The sequence below is a fragment of the Zosterops lateralis genome, assembly GCF_965231275.1.
Source record: "Zosterops lateralis genome assembly, chromosome: 25".
In the NCBI taxonomy this organism is placed as follows: Eukaryota; Metazoa; Chordata; class Aves; order Passeriformes; family Zosteropidae; genus Zosterops; species Zosterops lateralis.
In genome coordinates this window covers 3,043,374-3,070,403 of record NC_139785.1, presented here as the reverse complement: position 1 = coordinate 3,070,403, position 27,030 = coordinate 3,043,374, and the positions used below count along the sequence as shown (strand labels likewise).

Here is a 27,030-nt window from a genome sequence, read left to right as displayed (position 1 = left end):
GGTGAGGCAAAGCACTGTGGGGCAGGGTGGTCAGCATCAGCAAACAGGAGCCTGCCTCTCCTGGGCTGCACTTTGGGACTTTCTGCAGTAATTTCCTTTCTATAGAAGCACCTGGGACTCAGGAATCCAACCCAGCCTGTGCTCCTCTGTGCCCGGATGATTTCCCATATCCAAAGAGATTTTCCCAAATCAGAAATGTGATTTACAGGGACACGTGCTGTATGCAAGCTCAAAAAATCCTTGTTTTGTTTCTACTCCCTTTAGCAAACTAGAAATGAAACAACAAACAAAACCCCATGTGATGAGAAAGGACTAGGGCAGCTCTGGGGGTAAATCCCAAATCTGCTTGAAATCCCCAGGTCTTCAAAACAGAGAATTTGCTGCTTTGTCCTGTCCAGATTTAAACAGAATTGTTCAAACAGAAACTACCAGTTAAAAAAAATAAAATAAAATAATGCTATAATATCTAATAAATATTTCTGCTTGGTGTTGACCAAAGCAAAACTTTGTATTTTGAGCAGAATTCACCTTTTTGGATGGACTTTTCCCCTTCTATGACCAGAGTCCTTTTTTCCTGCCTGTGGGTATCGAATGTCCAGTAGATGTTGACCACGTAGCCACTGACCTGTGGAGCCCAAGGACACAGAGCCATCAGCCCAGCTGAACCAGAGTTACTGGCAGACCCCTGACAGTCCTTGCATTGTATTTTCCATCCCAATTAAGAGCCCCGGGGCAGTTTGGGAGCAGTAAGAAATGATTTGGCAGTGAAATAACTGGTGACTGCAATGCTTCAGTGGGTGACAGCTTCTCCCAGCCATTATTCACCATTTACCCGGCTCAGATGGGAAGGGAAAAACTCTTACCTTGATATTGGTGGTCATTTTTAGGCTGAAGCTTATGGAGTCCTCACTGTAGCTCTCAATGTGGATGACAGGGGGAGGAATGACTGGAGGAAAGAGAGAAAAGACCTGTTAGCACAGCACAAAGAAATAAAAATATTTATTGAGAGGGGACAGACAAAATAGAGCTTTTTGTGGTAACTCCCAGAACAGCACACCCCGACCTTGCCTGAGACATGTTCCCCTCAGAGAAGACACATCATTTTTTTAAGTTCACCATCTCAAAGCTACTTTATCTGTGCCTTGCTCAGTGCAGGCTGGGACTGGAGGGCTCTGGGCAAAGGGATTTTTTCCCTCTGAACTCAGCAGGGTGAGCTCCTATCCCAGTTAACAGCCCCCAGCCTTCCCAGGAGCTGCTGAGGGGGGTCAGGAGATATCAATGCCAAACACTCAGTGCTAAACCTGAAATCAAAGCTGATTCTGTTCTTTTTACCTCTGTTTTTCTAAACCATCAGGTAATTCACATTATCTGAATCCTGCACTTTGAGCAGCCTGGTGTTTTTCCTTCCCTTCTTTCACCTGACAAATTAGCAGACAATTTTGACACAGGGATGTAAGTTTGGATTAAATACTTGGCATGAATACAAACGACTTCAAAAGGTTTTTCTTTTAAAAAAAACCACAAAAACAACACGTTGGGAAGGAAATTATTTACTGTGCTGTTTGAATTTATCTGCTGTTAGACCGTGATGTTGTGACAGTTCTTGGGAGCTGTGGGTGCTTTTTATGGTCTAAACCTGCAGGAGGAGCCACAGTAACTGTGACCTAAGAGGGAGAAGGATGAGCCAACATCATTTCAGAGCCAGAGTGATGGGGTTGGTAATTTCTTGTCTGTCTGGAGGCAGGATTTGGCCTACAAAAGTCCGAGGGAATCTGTGTGCAGCCTGGGAGAGAGGGGACAGGCTCCTGCTCAGTTCCAGGACAGCACATCCATCCCCCCTGTGCCACAGAGCTCAGAGGAAATCAGTGACCCCTCCAGACATGCCACGGAGCTCTGAGGCAGTTCAGGCTGAGTGAAAAAGTCACTTTTTACAGCTCAAAGCTGCTGAACAGTGTGAAAGGCTCAGCAGGGAGAATAAAGGCCGGGGAGGTGTCTCTGGGTGCTGCTGCTGTTCCAGGCTGACACTTCACCTTTTTGTCACCTTTCTCTGAGCTCAGCCCAACAACAACATTTATTTACCTTTGCCTTTGACTGTGGTGATGGACTTGGCTTCACTCCAGTTTCCCACCCCTCGGCTGGTCACTGCAGCAACCTTTGGAAACGAGGGAACACCAGGGACATTTCTCAGTGCAAACAGAGCGGGAGGTTACAGCAAGGTTACAGACCTGCCGGGGCTCCGGGGAAAAGGACTTGGAAGCAAACAAAAGCTTAATTACTTGGCAATAAAATGCTTAATGCAGAGATAAAGCCGACTGCTTAAAGTCAATTAGAGGGATCTAAGAGGAGGGAGGTGCAGCCTCTTTGCAGATAAGTGCTCTCTTATGAGATCTTTGAGGAGTCCATCGAGATAAGGAGCTCGGGACTCCACGGGCCATTAAGTTGGTGAGAAACTCAAGCCCTGAATCTACTTCCACAGATTTATTTGGGGATGGGTTACATCGAGAAGGATGTAACCATGGGAGGAAAGGCTCCAACCAGCTGTGAGAAAAACAGAGATTTGGAGGAGGGGGTTTATCCCCAAGAACTTCCCCAAAAACTCAAGAGGATGGACAAAGGCAAAGCACACATTTCCCAGGGCTCTCTGTGCAGACTTTCATTTCCTGTTCTTATTACTTCTGTCTATAATTACCCAGGCTCTCTCCCCTGTGCAGACATTCCCCACAGGCAGATCTGCCTCTTTTCCCACTGATACACCCAGGACCGAATTTATCTCTGGCCCACATCCAGTGCAATTGCAGTGACATTGGAATGGGCAATTAGCAGGGAGGATTTTGTAATCCAGCCTGGCCTTCTGGGACAAAGGAGAGCAAACCAAGGCCCTTGGAACTATAGACATTGACAGTGGTGCTGTGGGTTGGCATTAAAGGGCAGGGCTTTTACAAGGTTCTTTCATAACAAATTTTTTCTAACCAAGTTCTTGGCTGTGCAGGACTTAGGTCACTCAGAATTGAGAGCTCACTTAGAGAGAGCTTTGGAGATACTCAGCTCTGAGAGAGAGCTTTGGAAATACTCAGAAAGAGCTTTGGAAATACTCAACTCTGAGAGAGAGCTTTGGAAATACTCACTCTGACTGTGTAGAGAGTGTTGACCTGCAAGTCCTTGATCTCCGTGTAGTTCTTGGTGGTTCTGAGGGACGACCACTCCTTGGATCCACTGCTGCTGTATTCCACCTAGGAGCACCAAAACAAGGCGTGAGGGCTCACAAATACCACAGGTCAGCAGAAAGAATCATGACAAAGGGAGAAATTAGGGACTCGAGGGCTCTGGTGCTGCCTGCAGCCTGCAGCATTTCTTCTCCCAACATTCCCAGCAGAATTCCTCCCCAAAATATCCCATTCCACCCTGCATGAGGCTGTGTGCTGCTGTCCCCATGCACCCAGCTGGCCCAGCCCCAGCCAGGGGCAGCAGGACTCACGATGAATTCCCGGATGAGGCCGTGGGCGTTCACAGGGGGACTCCACCAGCCCATCACAACACCCTCAGCTTCTTTCTTCAGGGACAGCTGAAGGTTGAGGGGAGCATCTGGTACTAGTGAGAGAAAGGGAAATATCAGTGACAGTCACAGTGCTGGGGGGAAAGCAGCATCTCCCTGAAAAATCAGCACACAAAGGGACCGGCACCCTGAATTTTCTTGCTTTCAAGTGTTTGAATCTCTGCAATGGAGATCCTCACGCAACTTGATGTAAACTATGTATATATTTAAAACTTATCTATTTGTTTACGTATTTCTCCTCTGGGAGGAGAAATATGATTGATGGTGATGTTCATCAACAAAATCAGAGAGGTGGCAACCTGTGTAGCCCATCTTCTACCTTCTGATCTAACTGTATACAAAATAAAGTCAAAAAAATTAAAATAGAGCTTTTCCTGCCAAACTTTTCATCCTTTATGTGTCCAAAATAGCAACAGGGCCCTTTCTCCCAATCCAGCACAATTCCCAAGCCCCTGGAAAGACCCTTTTTGTTCCTAGCAGGGATAGCTCTGTTTCTGAGCCCAAATTTGGCAGGCACTGGGGGGAGCAGCAGCTGTGCTTACGTCCTTCGGGCGCCCGCAGCGTGATGAAATCGTTGGTGTTGTAGACCCGGCTCAGGCATTGCACCTGCACCTTCACCTGGTAGGTGCAGTCAGGCTTGAGGACCTTCAGAACGCTGTTGGTTTTGTTGCTGTGGGTCTCCAAGATCTTCCAGATGCTCTCACCGACCGTCCTGAGTGAAAGAGACGCACACCTCTGGTCAGGATGGGGTTTTTTAGCACAGAACACACAGATTTGTGCCCAAAAATTGAACCATTTTAAAAGGTCACTGCTCGTTTTGGTAAGGCCACGCCACCAATCTTGAAAAGATGTTGTTGGAAAGCCTCAATTAACTGTGGCTTGGTGATTTAGAAGCCCCTGAGCTTTCCTATAACTCTTGTGTTCAGATTTATTATCTTTGTTCTTGTTGTTAATGGTCCCACAAAGACAAAGCCCATATGGAAAAAAAAAAAAAAAAAGAATATAATAACTTTACTGTCTGAGTAAATAGTCAACAAGGAAAGCAATGCAATTTGTCACAAATGCCCTCTGGGTGCACCTATTTTGTGTCTCTTTTGCTACCAAATATTAGATTTTCCAAGCAGAACTTGATTAAGGAACTCTGAATGTTTCAGGCCTGACTCTGTGAGTTGCTCTGCAATAAACACAGGCACACCTGTGCTCATGCCTGACACACCAGCAGGGCAGGGGTGATGTACCTGTAGTAGATGTTGTAGACACAGGAGGTCGAGGACATCCTTTTTGGCCGAGCCCAGGTGAGGGTGACATCCCCAGAGAAATCAGCCGACCACTGCAGGTTCTGCACCTTGTACACGATTGTGTCATCTGAGCAGGGAGTGGGGAAAGGTCATTTACTGCCGGGAAACAAGCCCCGTGCCCAGGAGAGAAACAGCGGTTTTGATTTTAACACCAGCACTGACTGAAGGGGTGTCTGCACCATTTAAATGAGATGTGGAATTTATCAGTGGAGAAGACTGGACTCACAGAGGGCAGTTCAGAGCAGGGGTTTACCCCTGGTGCTCTCAGTTCTATTCAAAATATCTTTATGCTGCATCAGGAAGTGTCCCCTTTCCCCTGAGGAAAGATAAAGAGTGGCGGTTGATGAAATATGGGAATTCTGGAAGTGTGTGAGTGCAAACTGCTCAGTGTCACCCTTCTCCTGGTGTGGTCAGTCTGTGCTGTCCCTGTCACCAGCCAGGGCCTTTCTTTGTGTGTTTTTCCTTATCCCATCTTGTGTTCAGCAGCAGGACCCAAGCAAAGGCTGCTGATTCAAGTTTGGGGCTTGCCTTGATGCCAGCTCTGCAGCTGAATCACTGCCTGAGCCTCACAGGGGCATTGAGGGGATAAAAGCACTGTGGAACCAGCCCTGACAGAGCTGGGGATGGAAGTGCTGATCTGAAATTCCCCAAATCTGTGCCCTGCTCCCACCAGGCCATTCCCTGCTCTCTTGGAGCCCAAATCCCACTGTTGTGGCTTGGCTCTGCTGGGGTGCTCAGCTTTGGTGCTGAACAGAAACCAAGCAGAGCAGAGGCAAATTGCTGCTGTTTTGCTTTCCCTGACCAGCTGGGATTAAATCCAGCAGGCACACGGGCCCATGGGCAGCAAGGCAGGACAATTTTTCCAAGGGAAGAGAGATGGCTTTCCCTTGGCGTAGCAGCTGAGTTGTGCATCTCAGCATCTCCTTCCCTCTCCCCTGAACCTGCTAGCCTCTCCCAATCAATATTTAATTAAAGAACTAAACCTGATTGATGCCCAGCCCCCCCAGCAGCTCAGTGGGGAGGCAGCTGAAGCTCATGGCTGGCTAGAGGCAGCGATCAATCGATTGCTGTTATCAGCCCAGGGCGGGCTCTGTCCCTCTGCCCCCACAGGGCCACCAAGGCCAGTGTGGCACAGCCAGGGATGGCAGCAGGGCACCTGCCACATCCCCCAGGGTCACCTTGCAAAGGAGGGGAGAGCAGGAGACTCCTGCTTCACCTGTGGGCTGTGTAAAATAGACAGCTTTGCTCCTAAAATGATTTTTTTTTTTTTTTTTTTTTTTTTGCTGTGTCTGAGGCTGCTGGAAGACAAATTGTAAGTGTAGAAGCTGCTGGGAAGTTTGTCCCAGCTGGTGATAAATGGGTGAAGAGGTAGCTTGGACAAGTGAGCAGAGGCAGATAAATCAAGGCTGTTGGGAGGGAAAGGTCACAAATCCAGGAGAGCAGCTCTGTGTGTGACAGGGAGTGAGGGATGGGACAGGGCTGCTGCTCACCTGTGCAGTTCCTCTCGTCACTGCTGTCTGAGCAGTCCAGATACCCATCACAGCGCTCTGTCAGCAGGATGCAGGCCTCCCCATCCTCACACCTGAAACCACTGGGGCACGACAGGCTGCTCTGAGTGGCTGAAAAAGGCACAAGAGTTCAGGACTCGAGGCAGGGAAGTTCCCTCAGCAGCACTGGAATGTTTGCAGGTGGCTGCATGTCAGGGATGGAGCTCAGGGGGATGTGTCAGAGGCACTGGGGGTGTCTCCTTCTGGCTGCAAAACCTGGAGCTTATCCCATTAAAAACGACAACTGGACTCTTAATGGGAATAGCACCACTTGGGCTTTTTATCCTTTTTTTTTCTTTTTCTTGTAAAGAATTTATCTTTTCTGTAAAGGATTTTTTTTTCTGTAAAGGATTTTTTTTTTCCTGTAAAGGGAAGTCCCCAAGGATTTTCACCAGCAATCAAAGCCTCCTCAGAGGCTTCCCTGCCCTCCCAAGGAGCTTCCCAAGGGAAGGATCCAGGTGTGAGCCCATCCCTTGCCCACACTCACGGCAGTTCTTCTCGTCCGTGCCGTCCTGGCAGTCCCTGACCCCATCACACCGTTTCCAGTTGGGAATGCACTTGTGCAGCTGCTGGCACTCGAACTCGAAGCGGCTGCAGCGCCCCGGGAGAGCAGGGGACGTGGCTGTCGCGTTGGGTCCTGCACAAAGGACACACAGGCAGGAAAGCACCGGGGCACAGCCGGGCTGGCACCGCCACCAGCAGCTGCTGTCCCCGGGTCCCGACTCCACTAGATGGCAATGTCCTTCCATCCAGCAGGTGGAGGGGATGACGCCTAAGCCATCCTCTCTCCCGACTGCAGAGGGCTGGAAAAGCCTCTCCTGGGCAGGGAATGTCCTGCTCTGGGGCTCTGTCACAGCTGGTGGCTGGAGGGTGACCCCAACACCAGAGGATATTTTACTCCCACATCAATTAACACAACCTGGCAAGGTTGTGAAAGGCCAGAATTCCTTGCAGATGTGATCTGGGAGAAGGAGAATGTCCTTTCACCCAGCAGGTGGAAGGGATGACGCCTAAGCCATCCTCTCTCCCAACTGCAGAGGGCTGGAAAAGCAGGGGCAGGGAATGTCCTGCTCTGGGGCTCTGTCCCAGCTGGTGGCTGGAGGGTGACCCCAACACCGGAGAACATTTTACACCCACATCAATTAACAACACAACTGTGGGGATTCACGAGAGTGAGACAGACTTAATTAGCACATCTAGTCTGGGGATGCCTTGGAGAGGACAAACAGAACTTTGAGCTCATGAGAAGATGGGACTAGAAACCTGCTTAAAGAAGATGCTTCAATCAACCCCCTACATGAAGATGTTGAAAAATGTATGAGTTGTTTGTATGATCTTTTAACCTAATTATTGTAGTAGAAATTATTAACCTCACTGAAATGGTATATAAGTTCTTGGAAAACCTGAGTAAAATCGGATTCTGATCACAGTCAGTCTTCCCATCTCTCCATCAATCGCCGATGCACAACCTGGCAAGGCTTTGGAAGGCCAGAACTCCCTGTGGATGTGATCTGGGGGAAGGGAAGGGAAGGGAAGGGAAGGGAAGGGAAGGGAAGGGAAGGGAAGGGAAGGGAAGGGAAGGGAAGGGAAGGGAAGGGAAGGGAAGGGAAGGGAAGGGAAGGGAAGGGAAGGGAAGGGAAGGGAAGGGAAGGGAAGGGAAGGGAAGGGAAGGGAAGGGAAGGGAAGGGAAGGGGGGGAGAGCTTACTTGAGGTGGGACAGGCCTCCTCGTCAGAGCCATCGGTGCAGTCCCTGTAGCCGTCACACACCCAGCTGTTCATGATGCAGGCGCCGCTGTTGCAGCGGAAATGGTTGGGCAGGCACGTCGGGGGGATCAGCGTGGTAATGGGATGAACTGGAGATCCTAAAAATATACCAGGGAGAGCCGAGCTGAGCTCCCTGCTCCTGTGTAAGCTCTGCCTGCTCCCTGCTGGCCGAGGGGGAAGCAGGTGAGGCATCACAAGCCTGGTGTTTTTGTTGGCATTGTGTCTGTAATCAGGATATTTATAGAGTAAAAAGATGCATGAAAGTGCCTACTCAACCCACTCATGGGGCATTTTTGGGGCCACAGCGGCTGTGAGAAGGCAGAGTGATCCTTCAGCATGTCCCAGGCCCTGTCCTGTCCCTGTCACAGCCCCAGCAGGGTCTCCTTACCCTCGCAGTCCTTCTCATCAGACCAGTCCCCGCAGTCGTTCTCCTGGTCGCACTTCCAGCGGTTGGGGATGCAGTGCCCGTTCCCACACTGGAACTGGTAGTACCTGGAGCAGTTCGGGGCTTCTGTTGGGTTTTCTGGCAGGGAGAGGAGAGTCCCCTGAGCCACAGGGTCACCTCAGCACAGCTGAGAGCTGGGAGCACCTCAGGCTGGCCCAGAGAGCATCACCCCGAGCAGCACAAGCACATTCCTTTCTTTTCCTCCCCAGCATTCCCATCCCTCACTCTGTGGCCACCACTGCTCTGTCTGTGTTCTTTGTGGCCAGACATCACCCCTGGTCTCAGAACCAGAGTAGAATACACCAGAGCATGGCAGAAAAGGAGGAATAAACCCTGCAACTCTGAAATGAGGCTGCAGCTGCCTCACCTGGCTGGGTACAGCTCCTACAGCCACCCAGGGAACAGTGGTAAATATTGGGTTTGGCTGTAAACTGCCTGTCTGCTCAGGGCTGGGAGTCTGTGCAGTAAATATGGTCACAGAGGAGTTAGTCAAGCACAAGATGTGCCAGGTTTTCTTTGTGCTTCACTTTACCTACCTGCAGTATGAGGGAAATGACACTGATCTGCAGGTTGGACACGCTGTGATGTGCACAGGGAAAGCTACACTCACACATACACAAGTAAAAACATGAGCAAGACAGTGCTCAGTGCTCCCAAAATCCAAAGGGAGCTGGAGGTGCAGTGGCAGGAGGCCCTGGGGGTGCTGCTCACCACAGTTTGCTTCGTCCGAGTAGTCACCGCAGTCATCCATCCCATCACACTTCCACACCAGGCTGATGCACACACCATTCTGGCACTGGAAGCTGAACTGGTCACAGGTCCGGTGGAACTCGGGGTCCTGGGCTGCAGGGAGAGGTTTGGGGTAAAGATGAAAGGTTTCAGGAAAGCTTGAGCAGGAAGGAGCACACCCAGGGGCAATCATGGATTTCTAAGCAGAGCATCGGGGTCTAGAGCCACCTCTTCAGAGAGCTGGTACCTTCCTGGTAACCTGATTCTCCCCATGGTTCTGGTTCCATCCTGTGCCCACCCTTCCTTGTCAGAGGTGCCCAGTGTGACACTTAGAGCACCCAGCATAGCTGGCATCCTCATCCCCCAGTGTGACACTTAGAGCACCCAGCATAGGTGGCATCCTCTCCCCCCAGTGTGACACTTAGAGCACCCAGCACAGCTGGCATCCTCTCCCCCCAGTGTGACACTTACAGCACCCAGCATAGCTGGCATCCTCATCCGACCCGTCCCGGCACTGGATGATGCCGTCACACACCATGGAGTGGAACAAGCACTGCTGCCGGTTCTTGCACACAAAATCCATGTAGCGGGTGCACAGGGGCTCTGCAGGGGACAGGGGGACAGGAGGACAGGGGGTGGCACCTCTGCTGTCCTTGCAAACAGCAGCGTCACCCGCCGGTGACCTGAGCGCAGCAGGAGGATTTTAGGGAAGTAAAGTTCCCAACACAAATGGTTTGAGCTTATAGAAAGTTCCCAAGTGGTTTGAGCTGTGTCCCTGCACAGGCTGCCCTCACCAAACAACCCCTCAGGGTGTGGACAGGCACCAGGAGGGGTTTGGTCACAGGGCACCAGGAGGGGTTTGGTCACAGGGCACCAGGAGGGGTTTGGTCACCTCCCTGGCAGTGCCCCCCAGCCTGTGCCTTTTGCTGACCCTTTTGATTCCACAAGGGGCTCATGACTGCAGGCTAAAGGCTTTCCCATTATCTCCCTGGGATAATGGGAAATATCTCCCATTATCTCCCTTCACTCCCAGTGGGACAGGCTCGGGCAGAGCAGAAATGTGTCAGCCCTCAGTGCTGGGCCCCAGCAGCTCCCCCTGCCCCTGGTACCCACCACAGTGCTGCTCATCCGAGGCGTCCGAGCAGTCATTGATGCCATCACAGTGTTTGCTGGTTGGGATGCAGGTGCCATTGGGGCACTGGAAGCCGTTGCACTTCTTCTCTGAAATCCAGAATTGGGTGGATGTTGTGCGTTTTTTGGGGTTTTGTTAAAGTTGTTTTAAGTTAAGCTGTTTAATTAATCAGTCTAACCACAGCTAGAAAAAGCCACGGTTGCCTTTGTGCTGTGATTGCTTTCAGAGGGATGGGGGTTCTCCCCCTGAGTTTTCTGCTGTTTTAGCTGGGTGGGTGTGCAGAAATCCCTCCCACCCTTGGCAGAGCCCCCCATACACACAGAGGACACGTTACCACAGGTGGCAGGGTCCTCATCAGAGCCGTCCTGGCAGTCGGCGTCCCCGTCGCACGCCCAGCGCTGCGGGATGCAGTGGCCGTTGTGGCACTGGAAGCTGGAGGCCTCACAGGTGTGATAAACTGCTGAAACCAGAGCAGGGGGACAGCTGAGTGTGGGCTGTCACTGTGGCCCTGCTGAGCTGAGAGTGAGCCAGGCCACACCACCTCACCCTGCTCCTTCCCCTGCACCAGGATCTGCCACCCCACGGACCCCAGGCAGGAGAATTCCATGAGTCCCAGTTTTCCCTCTCTCTGCTATTCTTCCTCACAAGCCTGCTGTGGTTTAGGGATGGCTTTTGCAGGGTAGAGATCTCCCAAAACTCTCCCCAAAATCAGCAGCATCTCTCCCCCTCCATGCCAGCCCTTGGGGTGTGTGGGCAAAGGTGACAGAGGTGGCATCATGCCAGAGATGGGGAGAAATGTCACCGAGGTGGAGCAAGGCTTGGCAGAGCTGCAGAGTCCCCCGTGCAGGGCAGGACACAGTCAGAGAGAGCTTTTAATTAAGGCAAACAAGGCTCTTCTATGTTGCCAAAGCAAACAAGAAATACGATTCTCCCTGGGGGTTTTCCTTAGGCTCCTGTCAGGAAAATATCTGCCTGTGGGGTATCTGGGTTGCAGCCTGGTTTGTGTTGTCACTTCAGAGACAAATCTCTCTCCTCAAGCACGAAAGTGCTCAGAGTTACTGAGAAAAGCAATGTTCAACTTAATTAAATGGCATGATCCTGAGTTTTAGGTTAGAGAGTGACATGCACTCGCAGATATTTCGAAATAGTACAATCTGGTGGCAGTAATATTCTATTAGGTATTCAGCATGAAATGTAATTATTTTAGATAAGAGCAATAATTGCAGCCCGGTGAAGTCAGACGGAATGTTCCTCAAATAATTGTGATCCTCTTAGATAATTCCAACTTGGGGCTTTACAAACCCGGCACGCTTTTTTGAAGTAGGTTCCTCTCCTGTAGTAATTCTCTCTGGAGACACTCATATGAGAGATAAGTGATACCAATATAAATTAAACCTTCTTAGACAGCCACACTCACGGAATACTAATGACCAGGATCAGCTCAGGGTGCTCCAGGCACAGCAAATGCCACAGGGGTGAGCAAAGAGGAGCTCCAAGACCTGAAAAGGATCTCTTAAATCCCCGTGCCAGAGCTCCAGGACAGCACCTGAGGCCACTCTGTGTCCCAAAGGCTCCAGGCTGCACCTGAGCCAAACTGCTGCCAGCATTCCAGGGGCTGTCCTGGTCCCTACAGCCTCCCCATGGATCTCTGCCTCGTGCCATGCAAAGCACTGCTTTTATCCTGAAATATCCCATGTATGGCTCCATAAATGCAGCCTTGTGCCTTTCACTGATGGGCTGGGGCTCTGCCTCCTCTGAGAAGTCTCTTCTGGTGCAAGCACTGAGAGTTTTGGCTTGGCTGATATTTCTGCTTGATTGTTTCTAGGGGAAAAGACCAACGTACTGCTTATCTGTTGGTTTTTCTGATGAGAAAAAGGCTCTGTGTGGGTGTGAACCTCGGGAGGCTGCTGAGGAACATCACTGTGGTGGTGAGGAGGGCGGAGTGTTGTGACTTTCCGCTCCAAACACACACACTGAGCCTCACAGGACTTGCACAGGAGGCATAAACAAGGTTATTTCTGACAGCCAGGCTGCTTTAATACAAGTTGTAAGTAAAAACAAGAGTTGGGTCTTCTATGTGGGACTCCCTGCTTAGGACACCCTCTTTAGGTTTTCAAGCCTGTGGAGCAATGAGGCTGCCAGAGGAGGACTAAAACTGCCAAACCAAACTTCCCAAACTAAATCTGCCTCTTCTTCACATCAAATAACTGTGGAGAAGCCTGTTTTCTGCACCACATTAATGGCAAGGAAACAGAGTGAAAGCTGTGAAATGCTGCCAGTGCCCACTGATCGCTGCCTCCCTGCAACACGGGAGATCTCCTTGCCAGGAGATTCCTTTGGCTGCTCAGCAGCCACAAAACCACTTCCCATTCCACAGAGCTTTGCCTGTGGGTGCAGTCTTGCAGGTAAAAAGCAAAGCTGGGTCACTGTGTGGGCATCTCAGAGCTGCCAGCAAATTCCCAGTGAACCTGGGGGAAAGAAATCCTTGGATTTGGAGCATCACATCACCCTACGGTGCTCTAACAAGCAAGGAAACTGAGGCACAAGACACTGGCTAGTGTCTCCCAGGCTGGAAGTAAAAAGCAGGAGCAGCAGGAGGTTCTGGATCAACACCTGAGCACTCACCAGTGCAGTTGGCTTCATCAGACCAGTCCCTGCAATCGTTATCCCCGTCACACATCCAGGACAGACGGATGCACATCCCCGAGCTGCAGCTGAACTCATCATTCCTGCACTGGTGAGCCTCTGCAAACCAAACACTGGCCTTCAGGTCACGGGAATACCCAAGGAGCAGAGCAGGAGAGCTGGATAATAATGGCACAGAAATCTCCCAGCTGGAACACGGCGAGGGGAAGAGCCAGCCTCACCCTCTTCTCCGGTCCCTCATTTCCCAGTACACAATGGTCCTGTCCCCCATTTCCCAGTACATGATGGTCTTATCCCTAATTCCCAAATACCTTGTAAATGCTGGTCCTATCCCCCATTTCCCAGTACACAATGGTCCTGTCCCTAACTCACAAATACTCTGTAAATGCTGGTCCTATCTCCCATTTCCCAGTACATGATGATCCTGTCCCTAACTCCCAAATTCCCTGTAAATCCTGGTCCTGTCCCCCATTTCCCAGTACACAATGGTCCTGTCCCTAACTCCCAAATTCCCTGTAAATGCTGGTCCTGTCCCTCATTTCCCAGTCAATGAGGAGGAGACAGCCTGGGCCAACAGGAGCATCTCTCCCTTCATCACCTCTGAGCAGCATCCAGAGGAGGAGCAGCTCTGAGCAGCACTGAGACCGCTGGAGCTGCCGACCCATGCCCAGGGGAGGAGGAGGAGGGCTGAGTGTGGGCACTCACCACAGTGGCTTTCATCACTGTTGTCCCCACAGTCGTCCTCCAGGTCACATTTGTAGGACAGAGGGATGCAGGTCCCCGAGCCCTGGCAGCGGAACTGGGTCTCGGTGTCGCACACGGTGGTCGCTGATGGAGAGAGAAGGAGGAAGAGGAGGAGAAGGTGGTGGTTAGAAAATGGTTTCTGCTGCCTGAGGGTGTGTACTGACTGCAGGGGAGTGGAAGGACAGGGACAGAATCCTGCCAGTCCAACCTGAATTCCTGCTTTTGTATTTTAAGACCATTTTTAGGCACTCCCTGTAAAGCAGAGCGCACAGGGGTCAGTTTTCTGTCTGAGGATCGGGAGTGAAACTCCTGATGTCCACTCCCAAGCCAGGAGGCTGTAGAGCCTGTCTGCTCCCCACAAAGGGGATTGAAACCTCAGCTGGTGGGGTGAGACAGGGCAGCCAAAGCAGGGGAGAAGCTGGGCAGGAGTGTTGCTATCCAAGGCAGCACCTCTGTGCCAAGCTGGTGACCTCCCTCCAAGGAATGAGTACCCACAGAGGCTTTCCCACACCTGGAGCCAGACATGGAACTCAAACTTGGACTCTGCTGACTGGTACCTCAACTTTGTCAAGGAAATAAATTCCTTACTGATACAAAATGGACATAAAGAGCCTCTCTCCTGGCTCTCCAGTGATTCCTAACTTCAAACCCAGTCCTTTTTCCACAGTGCACTAATCCAAACCCTTCAGGCTGTGCAAAGCTGTGGAACACCTGCCCCTCCTGCACACATTGGCAGTTCCTAACTTTGCTCAAAAAGGTGACCTCCATCTTTAATGTGGGAACTTGATTTATTATCTCAACAAGAGGCGAGTGTCACCACTGTCTGCTCTCTTTTCCTCACTGGTTGTGCCCTCAATTAGCTTCAGAAGACAATTAGTGCAAGAGACAGTTGGCATCAGTATCACCAAATTTTAGACACTGACGCCTCATCTGGTCAAGGGGGTTGGGACAAAACCCATCCAATCTGCTTTAGGGGCTCACCAAAGGAGCTGAGTTACACCCCAGAGAGCCTCCTGCTCTCCCTGACTGACAGGAGTGTGGAGCCTCAGCCCAGCTGAGAATCCAGCCCAGCAGAGAGCTGGATGTGGCCAGGCCAGGCCCAGCAAGGCGGGACACTCACGGCAGTTCTTCTCGTCGCTCATGTCCCCGCAGTCGTTGTCGTTGTCACACTGCCAGATGCTGTTGATGCAGTTCCCGTTGGAGCACCTGTACTGGTTGGGCAGGCAGGTGTTCTCTGGGGTAGAAGGGACAGCAGAAACGAGCTGGCATGAGGCTGTGCTCCCAGAGAGGGGACTCTCTCCTCCCCAGCACAGGACAGCTCATGCTGACCTCTTGTGATGGCTGAAGCCACCTCAGCACCCAGCAAGAGCCAGGCAGGACTTTACCTTCCTTTATGCAGGTGTTGTTCTTCATGGTGTAGCCGTGGGGACAGTCACACCTGAGGTCCCCACTGGGCAGCACGGTGCTGGCCACCCCCTCGGGGCACTTGCAGCTGCGGCCGTTGTTGGACCTGGGCAGGCAGAGCAGGCTGCAGGGCTTGGAGATGCAGGCGTTGTGCCCTGGAGCAGGGCAGGAGGAAGGGGATAATGTCAGGGCAGAGGCACAGAGTCCCAGTGTCACCCAATGTCACCTGCTAGCCCAGGGCAGAGGCACAGGAGTCCCAGTGTCACTCAGTGTCACCTGCCAGCCCAGCAAAGAGGCACAGGAGCCCCAGTGTCACCTGTTTTGGGTTCAGAGCCCTTTAGGAGCCAGCTCTGCAGGGCTGAGTGCTGAGGTCACCCCTAGCAATGCTCAGAGCCATCTGCTCCAGGTGGTCTGAGGGCCTTTAAGAGGACCAGATTGGCCTTAAAGGGACACAACTCATCCAAGTGGCTTTGGAGGTCTGCCAAAGGATGTGAGTTACACCCTCAGAGTGCCCCTGTCCCTCCAGTCTCCTGAAGAGGCTGGTGGAGCCCTGCACTGCCTTGTCACAATGCAGACAGACAATTAAAGGAGGACGAAGTTTGTGCAGCCCTGAAATCCTGGGCTTTTTTGGTCTACACAACACTGTGATGGAAAAGCCAGGAACCGTGACATAACCTATGAGGTGCCAGCACAGCTGAGTGCCCTACGAGCTCTCTCCCTGGGGAGAATCTCTCCTGGCAGCCAAAAAACAGAATAGAAAGACCCATAAAACTCATTCCTCCTGACTGTGCCTGAGAGCCTCAAGCCCTGCAGGAATGGGGATATATTCAGGAAATGCAAGCCAGGATGGCCCAGCGGGCTGGGAACCTGTGGAAATGGGGAACGAAAACATTTCTAAATCCCAGGCAGGATCATCTGCACCATTACCTGTTGTCTTTCCTCTGTAGAAGATTTTCATGTCCATGATCCCGTTCAGTCGGCCGACCAAGATCTCCATCCTGGAGCCGCTGGTTTTGGATGCTCTGAAAATACTCAGCTGTGACCAGTCGTTCCAGTAGATCTCATTCTGAAACACAGGCTTGGCTCTTAGTGGGAGGAGAGGCAGCACCAGGGCTGTGCTCATGCGTGCTACCTGCACTAATCACCCTGAATACTGGATATGGGGGGACATGGAGAGTGAAAAGTGTCCCCAACCCAAGGGGGAGAGGAAGAGGAAGGCCTGAGGTGGGATTTGAGCAGGAATGAGGGTGACAGAGTGATCTGCTGAATGGCAAACATTGCAGTGCAGCTGCTGGGGAATGTTGGTCCTGGATTTGACTGCTTGCCTGCTCATTTCAGGCATTTGTGGGGATGTTTCAGGGAAGCAGAAAGCTGCCCCAAATCACATCCCTATCCTTTAAATCCACTGCGCTCCGTGCTCCTCCAGAGCCTGCACATTATGGAAAAAACAACAACGGGGAAAACAAACCTTAAACACAGCAATGGCATAGGGGTGAGGGAGGCTGTCCAGGATCACAGATCTCTGCATGCCATTGAAATCCACCCTCTCGATCCTGTCCATGTAGGCTTCAGTCCAGTAGATCCAGTGGTCATCCACGGAAATGCCGTTGGGCCACCGCACGCCCTCCGAGACGATGCACCCGGCCAGAGACCCGTCCATGTCACTCCTGTAGATGCCAGCCCTGGAGTCCCCCCAGTCTGTCCAGAACATCAACCTGGCAGCAGGCAGAGAGGTTACTCCAAATCCACACAGAGCAGCTCCTCCAAAGGAAGCAGGTTAGGAGAGGCAGAGGTTGGAATGCTTTACATTCCATGACATGCCTTTCTACAGGGAGCTCTGCAATTCTAATGAACGCCACCAGCAGATTTACGAGCAGCACAGAGGCTTTGGAGCTGCAGGCTCTGTGGTGGGAGTGCAGCTGCAGGTTACCTTGCCATGAACTGCTCTGGTTTGTCAGAGCTGCATTTGCAGCCGAGGCCAAACCCCAGAAAGATGTAACTCGTGTTTGGCTCTCGAATTCGAGCACAGCTCAGTTTCTCACGCATCACTGCAGCTTTCCCCACTGACCAGACCAGTTTTACAGGCAGGAAAAGTGATTTACTAATGGATATGTATGGGTAGGAAGGAATAAACAGTTGGTGATCTGTGCTCTGAGGGAGCTGGGGATGCAGTGGTGACAGTGGGCTCCAAAGGGCAGGACTGTGCTGTGCCTGTCCCCACTTCCACCCCACCAAGCTGTCCTCCCTGAGGAGGAAGTGGTGGAGGAGCAGCAGTTTCCCTTGGGAATAGCAGGGAAATACTTGTGATGTTTTCTCTCTTACCCATCTCGGGGAACCAGAGCCAGGGCTCTGGGCCGCTCCAGTATGGAGGAGTTGAGGACGGTGAGTCTCAGGTCTCCATCTGGATTGGCAACCTAGACCCAAAACCAAACCCAGGACAGCTGTGTTTGCTCATGGAACTGCTTGAAGTGACACAGAATCCGTGGCACGCATTTATTGCCCCTTAATAAAATATTCACTGCCAGGGGTGGGCAGAGCTGTACCTCGATTTTGGGAATCCCAGCGTTGACCCAGTAGAGCAGCTGGCTGAGAGGTTCAAAAGCCAAAGCTTCCACTGTTTCCAGCCCAGTGCTTATGATTATTTCCTGCCCAGAGCTGCCATTGAGACAGAGACGCTGGGGAAAAAATAAAATAAAAATAATCAGAATAAAAGACGAGGAACTGCCTGAGCCTGAAGGCCAAGTGACAGCTGGGAGGAGAGGAGTAGCAAGACAAACATTTGCATTTCGGGGTGTGAAAGGAGGCGATGCCTCCCTGCTCCCAGCTCACCTGGATGATGTCCAGAGTGACATCGGCCCAGTACAGGCAGTTGTGCTCGTAGTCAAAATCCAGGGCCACAGCCCCCCTGAGCCCGGCCAGGGGCAGCTCCTCGCTGACCCCCGAGGCCAGGTCGTAGCGGTGGATGGAGTAGCGGGTGGCGTAGAGAATGAACTCGTTCTCCTCTGCAACAACAGGGCCTTATTTAGTGACCGGTTTTGGCCATTCCAAGAAAATAGCAGGTGTTCTTCACCCCTGGTTCTGGCACCTCGGGGAGGCAAAGAGCCTTTGTCTCAGTGGGATTAGGTTAATGGGAATGTGGTAATAGCCTCACACGGGGCCAGGCACACACTGTGGGCATTGTCTGGTCCAGAAGAAGGAGGAGGAGGAGGTGGAGGAGGCACGGCCGGCAGAACCTGCCCTGACCTATTTCCTCCCACCTTAGTGCTGCCAATGGGAAACACAACACCGATCTCCTCTTCTCCAAAAAAAAAACCAAAAAAAGCCCAACATTAAAAAGAGTGGGAGTGATGCAATTCTGCAAGTCCTCAGAGACACCAGCCCCGCGGGAAATATCCCAAAGTGTGTTTTGTTTCCAAACGGAGCCAAATCCAGGTAACGGGATCCTGGTGCAGGACAAAGTCTCCCGGGCATTATCCCACCAGCAGTCAAGTCCAATAATGCTATTAATGAGTAGAGCTAATGTCAAGTAAGTAACTCTGGCTGTGCATCCCTAATGAGATTATAGGGAGATATGAAACAGATACTGTACATGAAAGTGTTACCATGGAGCGCGGATCCCGAGACGATCCGCAAACACTCTGGGAACACGACACTTCAAAGGCCGGCCCGGTGGGGACCGCAGGTTTGTTTTGCAATCAGCAGGGCCCTTCTCAGCGTGCCCAACACAGCTCTCCAAATAGCTCAAGAGGGCTCAGAGGGGTGAATAACGTGTCAGGAGTAAAGCTGAGTGCAGCGCTGGCAGGAGTCCCAGCACAGGGGATGCTTCCCCGGGTTCTTTCGCACCTGGAATATCTTCTGTGCACTGAAAAAATTTTAGGGCAGCGCAGGGGAACTTGCTGCTGGTGGGTCTGGCTGCTCTGCTCAGCTCCCCAGCTCTTCCACGAGCCCCTGCCCTGCCTGAGGCTCTGGAGCTGCAGCACGGCAGCAATGCTGATCACGCAGCTCGTGACGGCAGATTAAATTAAAGCTGTAATGAGCAGAATGCAAATAACTCCGGCAGCACAGGGGCACGGGACTGCTACACTGCCTTGTACGTTCAAGAGGAGAAAATAAGGATTGAGGGGGGTGAGTTCTGGCAGGCAGAGGTGTGAGGGCTGAAGGTCTGGCCCCAAAGGGACATCGTTCAGCTGCACACGGTGGGCGTCTCAGAGTGGGACCTTCCCAAGGATCTTTGTCTTTGATCTAATTCCTGTCTTTCTGGTTGGGTTGAAGCCAACTACAGCAAGGACGTGACCAGGATGAAGGGGTTCCTGCTTGCAGCCTGAGGGCTTCAGAGGGCTCTGCACTGTGGGCAGAGGCTGCTCCTGAGCAGGACCCTCAAGAGCTCTGGGCACAGGACAGGAGAGGGTGATTTGTAACCCACCCAGGGCTCCTGTGTCACAGGTTTTGTCTGAGAGCCCTCTGGGACTCTGTGCCTGGTCCCTCAGGCACCAGCCAAAGGTTCTATGAATGGAGCCCTTGTGCCCAGAGCAGATCCTGCACACACTCACCCGCCAGCGGGCACGGCACCAGCTCCCCCTCCAGCCGCGACTCGATGTCTCCACCCGTGCAAGTGTCCCCAGAGATCTTCCTGTAGCTGCAACACACAGAGCCAGGCACTTTATTCCATGGAAAAACTGTGAACAAACCGCCCCGTGCAGCCAGAATGAGCTGTGGTGTTTAATTGCCATGTATGTCCTAACAGGCAGTGTGTTTGCTGTCACTCTTGTGGGTTTTGTGGTTGTTTGGTTGTTTGGGGCTTTTTTTAATCACCAGTAAGATAAATTCCAGCACTTGGAATATCAGGTTGCCCTCCCAAGCACAGCACATACCCTCGAGTCTTCTTGTAAGTTGAGCCAACAGGACAAGGGACTGGTGGGTCATAGGGCTTCCCAGCAAACTCAGGGTCAGGGACACAAACTTCTAAGGATAAGTCATCGCTCAGTTTGAAGCCAAAATCACTGCAAGGAGAAGAAAGACGTAGGGAGAGACAGGAAAAAACAAAAAATGCAGCCATGCTATACCACGAGTCTATATGTGCACAGAATTTTTAAAAACCCAGAGTGACCATTCATTTATTATCAGTATTTAGCTGCACAGAACATCTCCGAGCCAGACAGGCTGTTTCAAGAACACTTTGCAAATCAGCTTTTGCCAGTGGCTGGGCAGGCTGGGGAAGGTGAGGCAGAGCTGAGGCAGTGTGCTCTGCAAAGCTGGCTGCAAGCCCCAGCCCTGCTGCTTGGCTGGCTCGGGTCACTGCTCTGTCTCTTGGCTGGTCCTGCTGCTAAAATGGGAGTTACAGTGCGGCTGTTCTTTGGAAAACGCTGTGGGAGAAGAGAGGTTTTGTCAGTGGGGTTTTGTAGGGAGCCCAGGGCTGAATTCTGAGGCAGGATCCCACCAGCCCTGCTCTCAGTCTGCTCGTGGTGAGCCAGACTTGGTCTCAGCATCAGGGACAGGAGCAGTCTGGTGAGCTCCACTGAAAGCCCAGCCCCCGAAAAGGAGTTCCCTTTCTAACCCCAAATCTTTGCATCAGGTTGCCAGAGTATGTTTCCCAATCGTGAAAGCTGTGCAGTGCCAGGATTGTGGGAATTGCAGTCAAAGGGCAATAGCAGGGCCAGCTGCACCCCTGTGGCTACAAAATCACAAAGATTTTTAGTGGATCTCTGCCTGTGATGGGAAATGATCCATTATTGTTCAGAAGGTGATGGATTAACAATACTTCCCTCTTCCGTGGAACCTTTCAGAGGCTCCCAAAAGGCTCTAAGGACATTAATTAAGTCTCATGCCCTGTTATTAATGAAAGGATGTTTTCAGTCTGTTTAGTTTCCTCTCTGCTATAAAATGAAGCAGAGACACTCCGAGCTACGTAAATTGGACATTTGCTCACTCAGAGTGATTGGTCACAGATACTTATCTTGGATTTACAATCCAGACTAGAAGGAATTAATTGGTATTTTACCATTCAAAGTCCTCCCTCGTACAAGAGCAGTTGGAGACCATGACAGGCCTGTCGAAGTCTTCCCCATTGAAGCAGGTGGCATGAGGAGTCCTCCTTTTGAACACGGTTTTATGGCCCAGCAAACACTCATTGCCTCGCTCGTCTGAGGGCGACCACAGCTTGTAGTCGTTCTCTGTGCAAGGGACCCCTGAGAGGAGAAACAGGGTTGGGGTGCAGAAAGGTGCAGCTTTTGCAGCACCCCAGGTTTAAAGGCAGAGAGATGCTGGTGCCCAGGAGTGCCAGGTGTGCTGGCATCCAGCCCCACACCACGGGAGTGCCTCTCCTCCCAGGCAGGCACTGACAGGATGAGAGGACACAGCCCTAAGCTGTGCCAGGGGAAGTTTAGGTTGGACATCAAGGAAAAAAAATCTTCACTAAAAGAGTGATTGGGCATTGGACTCATTTGCCCAGGGAGGGGGTAGAGTCACCATCCCTGGAGGTGTTAAAACAAGACTGGAGGTGTTTAAACCAGGACTGGACATGGCACTCAGCGCCATGGTTTAGCTGATAAGGATGCTGGTTAGGTCTTTTCCAACCAGAGGTCTTTTCCAACCTGGTTCATTCTGTGATTCTGTGATTCCCTCTCCACTTTCCCCTGGCACAAAACCTCCCCCAGAGTGCAAGGAAAGGGAAAGGTAAGGCAAGGAGAATCCCAGCTGGGAGCGTGCAGCAGCACGCAGTGACAGGAGGGAGCAGGCAGCTCCCTGGCAGTGACAGGGAAGCTGAATGAAGTCGTTCTGGTTACCAAACAGATCCGCTCCCAACAGAACGTCAAGGGAATCGGTGATAAATTTCAGTCAAGCAAATTCCTCTGCTGGGTTTAACTGCGCTTTGATTAAAATGCTGCCTCGCAATCAAAGCTGAAATGGGTTATAAAACATTCATAGGCACAAGCCTTCAGAAGGAATTTTTTTTTTTCCTTTTCAACAAATTCCTCAGTGAGGAGGGAAGGAATACAGGGAGAGCACAGGGCACACGAGTGCCTTCAGCAGCTGTGCCCACGTGGACCTGAGACACTTGGGACAGGGCAAGAGGACATGCCCTCTCTCCTACCTGCAGAGCCACCCCAGAGATGGCTCTGCCAGCTGTCCCCTTACCCAGCACATCAGTGGTGTTGATCTGCAGGATCAGCCAGCTGTGGCCATTCTCCTTGTAGGAGCCAAAGATGGTGAATATGGTGCTCTTCTCGCCGGGCTCGGTCAGGAGGCCGTACACAAACACCGGCTTGTCTGAGAATGTGAAGACTTTCCAGGTTTCCCCTTCATTTGTGCTGTACCTGCACAAAAACCAGGAGGTTGGGAGAGATGCCAGGGGCACGTCCTGCCTGCTGCAGAGCGCTCTTTGCCATCCCTGTGCAGTCCCTGGGCCCTGACACTCACTTGAGCTGGTCGGTCTCGGTGCCTTGGGCGATGGCCACCAGAATTCCACCGTGGTCACCCCAGGTGTAGTAGTGGGGTCCAGACAGTGCCTGGAAGAGAAACAGTGCTGAGGGGTGATCAGAGCTGTGCTGAATGAAGGGAAAATGGCTTTGTCAGAAACTCTGCCTGACACAAACTAATGCTTCAACCTTGGCCAAATCAAGTATCTGGAGCACCAGAGATTCAAGTGTTTATGGGACACCATCTGCAGACGAGAAGAGCCAGCCCATTCCCCCTAACAGATGTGTGCAAAAGCTGCCATCAGCCCTGGACTCTGCTCCTCCTGTGCTCTGTGCATGGAAAGAATCAGTGGAAGAAGTGCCATGACACAAAACCAGAGTCCATCACTCCTCCTCTCATCTGTCACCCCTGTGAGGCTTTCCTGACACCCAGAAGTGACTCGTGGCCTTCCCAGGACTGCAGAGAAGTTGGTTCTCAGGCTGTGGAAGGTCTTGTGAATGTTCAGAGAGAAGTGGGGCCATGGCATGCAGGAACAAGCCTGGAGACAATTCATCCATCCATCTCAGGGCAAGAAGCTTGGATTTCACACTCGCCCACACCTGCAGCACACAATCAGCTTTGTGCAGCCCAGAGCACCTCGGAATGAAAACAAGGAGCGTGTCCATGCCAGATCCTGTTTACAGGACGTGCTGTCACACTTGGGGACATTCTTACACAGGGCACTGAATGCATTGTTCTTTTCTTCTCTGGGCTGTGAAATCACCCCAGTGACCTGCAGAGCAGTGAGCCTCCCAGCCTGCTGCTGGCCAAAGCTGAGCAGGAGGAGCTGTGGCGCTGCTCCTCAGCTCCACTGCTGGGTCATTCTGCACCTCTGCTCATGATACAAAGATCAGTCAGGTGCTTGGTGCTGGTGGCTTTGGATCAACACTTCCTCACAATGTTTTAGCTGCACTCCAAGGCAAATCTGTGGAGCTTGGCACCAGAAAGTCTCAGGTTTTGGATACCCTGCCTCATCTGCCAGCTCTTGCCTGGCTGCAGGGTCCCCACAGCTGCTCTCCAGCTGGGTTTTGAAGCCAGGAGCAGCCTCTGAACCACCTTTGGCATCAGCCAGACCTGTGGCATGTCCCCAGCACTGCTGCAGCTGCCCAGACCTCACCCCGACTGCGCCGCACTCGCAGGGGGAGAAGGAGCCCGCTCAGCTCCCAGGATTAAATAGCTTGCAGATGTTGGAATACCACATTACACTGGCTGCAGAGTGCACAGGCAGACCACAAACACTGCCACAGACCAGAACATCCACTCAGTAAACAGTAGCAAACTCCCCATAAACCGAGGGCAGCATCCCATTTTTCAGGAAGAAGCCAGAGCCTCCCCAAACACTCTGACACACAAAGTCCTGGCTGTCAGTCCTGTCTAAAAGACACCAAGTGTCTGAGGACAACTCCTGCCAGGTGTAAAGGAAAAATAGAGGACGGAGCTCTCCTGTGTCTGAATCCATCACCTACACCAGAGGTTCATCTCCAGCCAACCCACGCCTGGTCCTTCATCTAAAAACCTTTTTCCTTTGTTTTCAGGCATTGAGCACCTTCCAGCTCATCACCTTTCACGTAACTCATCTATACTGCTGCCAAAATTCTTCCTGTTCCCCCAGCAGGCTGGCTGACCTGGCAGGTGTAAGAGCAGCCTTACCTCTCTCCACCTTGCTCCAGCACTGCTTGAGACATAAACATTGGTTTTCCTTGCCATGTTCTTGCCAACGGAGCCTGGGAGAATGGGAGAAATCATCCTTCTTGAGAAATGCAAAGTGATTGCTTAAAAGGAAGCCAGACACCTCCAAACTATTTTTATCTGTGATTGAGGAGATGGTTTTTCACACTGTAAATTAATCCCTTCAAAAGCCAATATTTCAAGGACTATTACAAGTTTTAAAAGCAGATGGGGGAAAAACCCATGGCTGCAAACATGATTAAACAAAATGTGTGCTTTCTTCAGTAACAGAGCGAGACAAACAGGAATTTCTGAATCTTCAAGAAGCCCTTCACGAGGATCAGGAAAGAGGATCAGAAGAGAGCAGGTTTCTCACATCTCTGTGCTGCAGTGAAATGTTCATTCTGTAATTACTGTACGGGGACTGCAGCAGAGAAAGGACAGAAAAATGCACCATTTAATTGCATTTTATAACCTGCCTGTACAAACTAAACGCTGCCTGACAACAACATCACCACAAGCCAAGGGAAAAGCAGTACCAGTGGCAATGATCAGTCCTGGCGCCGACTCCTTGGAGAGGATGGGCATCCTGCGCAGCTGGAAGTTCAGCAGCTGGCTCAGGCGCTGGGCCAGGTGGAGAGAGCAGCCCTGGGACAACTGGGAAAGTAGAACAGCGGATTAACATCCACCCCTCACCCTGTCCAGCCCAGCCCTCTCTGCTTGGGAAGGCAAGGAGGGACTCCCTCGTGGTGGCCTTGCTGTTTCACACTCTTTTCGCAGAGCGAAAGGAAGCCAGACACCTCCAAACTATTTTTATCTGTGATTGAGGAGATGATTTTTCACACTGTAAATTAATCCCTTCACAAGCAAATATTTCAAGGACTATTATTTGTTTTAAGGCATTGAGGACCTGCCAGCTCATCACCTTTCATGTAACTCATCTACATTGCTGCCAAAATTCTTCCTGCAGAGTGAAAAGACCTCCAAGACCACCAAGCCCATCACTAATAAACCACATCCCCATGTTGCTGTAGGACACAAGAGAAAGATGAGAGGCTCCAAATATTTTAGAAGGCAAAGAGCATAGAAAAAAGGTTTTATTGTCTAATTCTTACTACTTTTTATAAGGTGTTCTGATACAGACTTAACATGATTGAATAGGAATGGGTGAATAGGAATAACACTTCTCTAATTGGTTAAACCAGAGAAACAGCAAAACACCACCTGGAGAAAGATTGTTTTGAGAAAGGAGAGTTGTTTGCCAGGATTGTTTTGAGAAGAAGCTTTCTTGAGAAATTTTTCCTTGGGAAAAAAGTTAGCAGCTGCCAGCAAGCTGAAATCTCTCAGACCCAGAAATATCAGGTTCACACCCCCAAATGCCACTTTTGGGGGGTCTCCTCCCTGTCCCAGGCACCCCGTAGTGTAGACCCGACATTTTCTGAGCCTGAGAATTGCTGAGCTCTTCCCAAGGAAAACTTTTCAACAGTCTTCTTTTTCCCCAAAACAACCTTGTGTGAACAATATTCCTTTCCCATAACAATAGGTGTTGTTTGCTATTTCTGTTCCTGAGCCAATGGGAGAGGTGTCTGCCCAATGGACCAATAATGTGATTTTTAGCTCAGTGTGTTATAAAAGGGCTGAATGAATTGTAAATAAGCCTTCTGATTTCTCCTGCCTCCTGACTGGAGTCAAACATCTTTATTTTGTATTCCATTGCTACAGAACACCAAAGTGTCTCACTCAATTTCACCCACAGATTATGGGACAAGACACAAAACACACCCAACCAGGCGCCGCTGAATAAAGACCTTTAATTTGCATCCTATTGCGACACAGAAATATCAGGTTCACCCCCCCAAATCCCACTTTTTGGGGGATCTCCTGGCAGTCCCAGTCCCCCCGTGGTTACCTGGCAGTCGATGTGCTCCCCGTAGTGTGTCTGTGCTGGGGGCTGGAGCAGCTCCCAGGTGCCGCCCTTGTCGAAGGTGATGACGGAGCGCATGTTCTCCTCGCTGAAGGAGCCGTTGATGAGGGTGGCGATGTAGACGCCCCGCACGCCTTCCACCCGGTGGAAATCCGCAAAGGGCTCGTTGGCAAAGTACCTGCGGGGTCAGAAAAGTGGAAATTGAACCCCTTTTCCCCGTAAGTGGGGATGTGGGGGATTGTCAGGCAAAGGTATAGAGTTAGGTTTTGGGATGGCTTAATTAACGATATGTAGAACTCCAGTTCTTCAGGGGGTAATGCTGTTTTACATCACAACAACACAGATTCTGAGCTTCAGGAGGCTGAAAATGACTCCTTTATTTTTGGGATGTGTCTCCCTTTTATACTATTTCACACAGACCAATTTGATTGGTGAAACAAAGGCAAACCTCTTCAATCACATTGGTCAGAGTAGAGGGACATCAAGAAGTCCCTCCTGGGGAAAGGAATGAATAACAAAGGTACAGTTACAAAAACATTTCTCCTGTTTATAGAAAATTCCCTGGGAAATTAATTTCAGAAAACCAAAACACCTCAGGCATTGAACCAGGGCTACAGGAGGGCTTTATAGCAAAATTTATTGACAGGCAGATTCTTTTATACACTGTTTGGGTACAATGAATAGGATTGGTCCTTTAGAGCACCACCTCCTTGCAAACATC

At 51.1% G+C, this 27,030-nt stretch overlaps 1 protein-coding gene across 2 annotated transcripts in view; it reads right to left on the bottom strand.

Annotated features, from left to right (window-relative positions):
* The window catches only part of SORL1 (sortilin related receptor 1), a gene marked incomplete at its 5' end in the record, with an annotated part of 53,580 nt that overhangs the window by 11,486 nt on the left and 15,064 nt on the right, over window positions 1–27,030 (bottom strand). The window contains 32 exons of one of the 2 annotated variants that reach the window (XM_083878166.1): window positions 529–625; window positions 864–946; window positions 2,080–2,152; window positions 3,126–3,230; window positions 3,476–3,588; window positions 4,096–4,265; window positions 4,792–4,918; window positions 6,342–6,470; window positions 6,886–7,035; window positions 8,105–8,260; window positions 8,551–8,685; window positions 9,319–9,450; window positions 9,808–9,939; window positions 10,450–10,557; window positions 10,803–10,928; window positions 13,094–13,213; window positions 13,820–13,942; window positions 14,979–15,092; window positions 15,244–15,417; window positions 16,190–16,328; window positions 16,731–16,977; window positions 17,585–17,676; window positions 17,806–17,937; window positions 18,092–18,264; window positions 19,813–19,898; window positions 20,134–20,262; window positions 21,261–21,447; window positions 22,397–22,575; window positions 22,679–22,767; window positions 24,368–24,441; window positions 24,925–25,042; window positions 26,295–26,487. In XM_083878166.1, the coding sequence (XP_083734292.1) occupies window positions 529–625; window positions 864–946; window positions 2,080–2,152; window positions 3,126–3,230; window positions 3,476–3,588; window positions 4,096–4,265; window positions 4,792–4,918; window positions 6,342–6,470; window positions 6,886–7,035; window positions 8,105–8,260; window positions 8,551–8,685; window positions 9,319–9,450; window positions 9,808–9,939; window positions 10,450–10,557; window positions 10,803–10,928; window positions 13,094–13,213; window positions 13,820–13,942; window positions 14,979–15,092; window positions 15,244–15,417; window positions 16,190–16,328; window positions 16,731–16,977; window positions 17,585–17,676; window positions 17,806–17,937; window positions 18,092–18,264; window positions 19,813–19,898; window positions 20,134–20,262; window positions 21,261–21,447; window positions 22,397–22,575; window positions 22,679–22,767; window positions 24,368–24,441; window positions 24,925–25,042; window positions 26,295–26,487 (4,205 nt within the window). The remainder of the gene's footprint in view (window positions 1–528; window positions 626–863; window positions 947–2,079; window positions 2,153–3,125; window positions 3,231–3,475; window positions 3,589–4,095; window positions 4,266–4,791; window positions 4,919–6,341; window positions 6,471–6,885; window positions 7,036–8,104; window positions 8,261–8,550; window positions 8,686–9,318; window positions 9,451–9,807; window positions 9,940–10,449; window positions 10,558–10,802; window positions 10,929–13,093; window positions 13,214–13,819; window positions 13,943–14,978; window positions 15,093–15,243; window positions 15,418–16,189; window positions 16,329–16,730; window positions 16,978–17,584; window positions 17,677–17,805; window positions 17,938–18,091; window positions 18,265–19,812; window positions 19,899–20,133; window positions 20,263–21,260; window positions 21,448–22,396; window positions 22,576–22,678; window positions 22,768–24,367; window positions 24,442–24,924; window positions 25,043–26,294; window positions 26,488–27,030) is intronic. The other variant, XM_083878167.1, reaches the window with a different exon arrangement.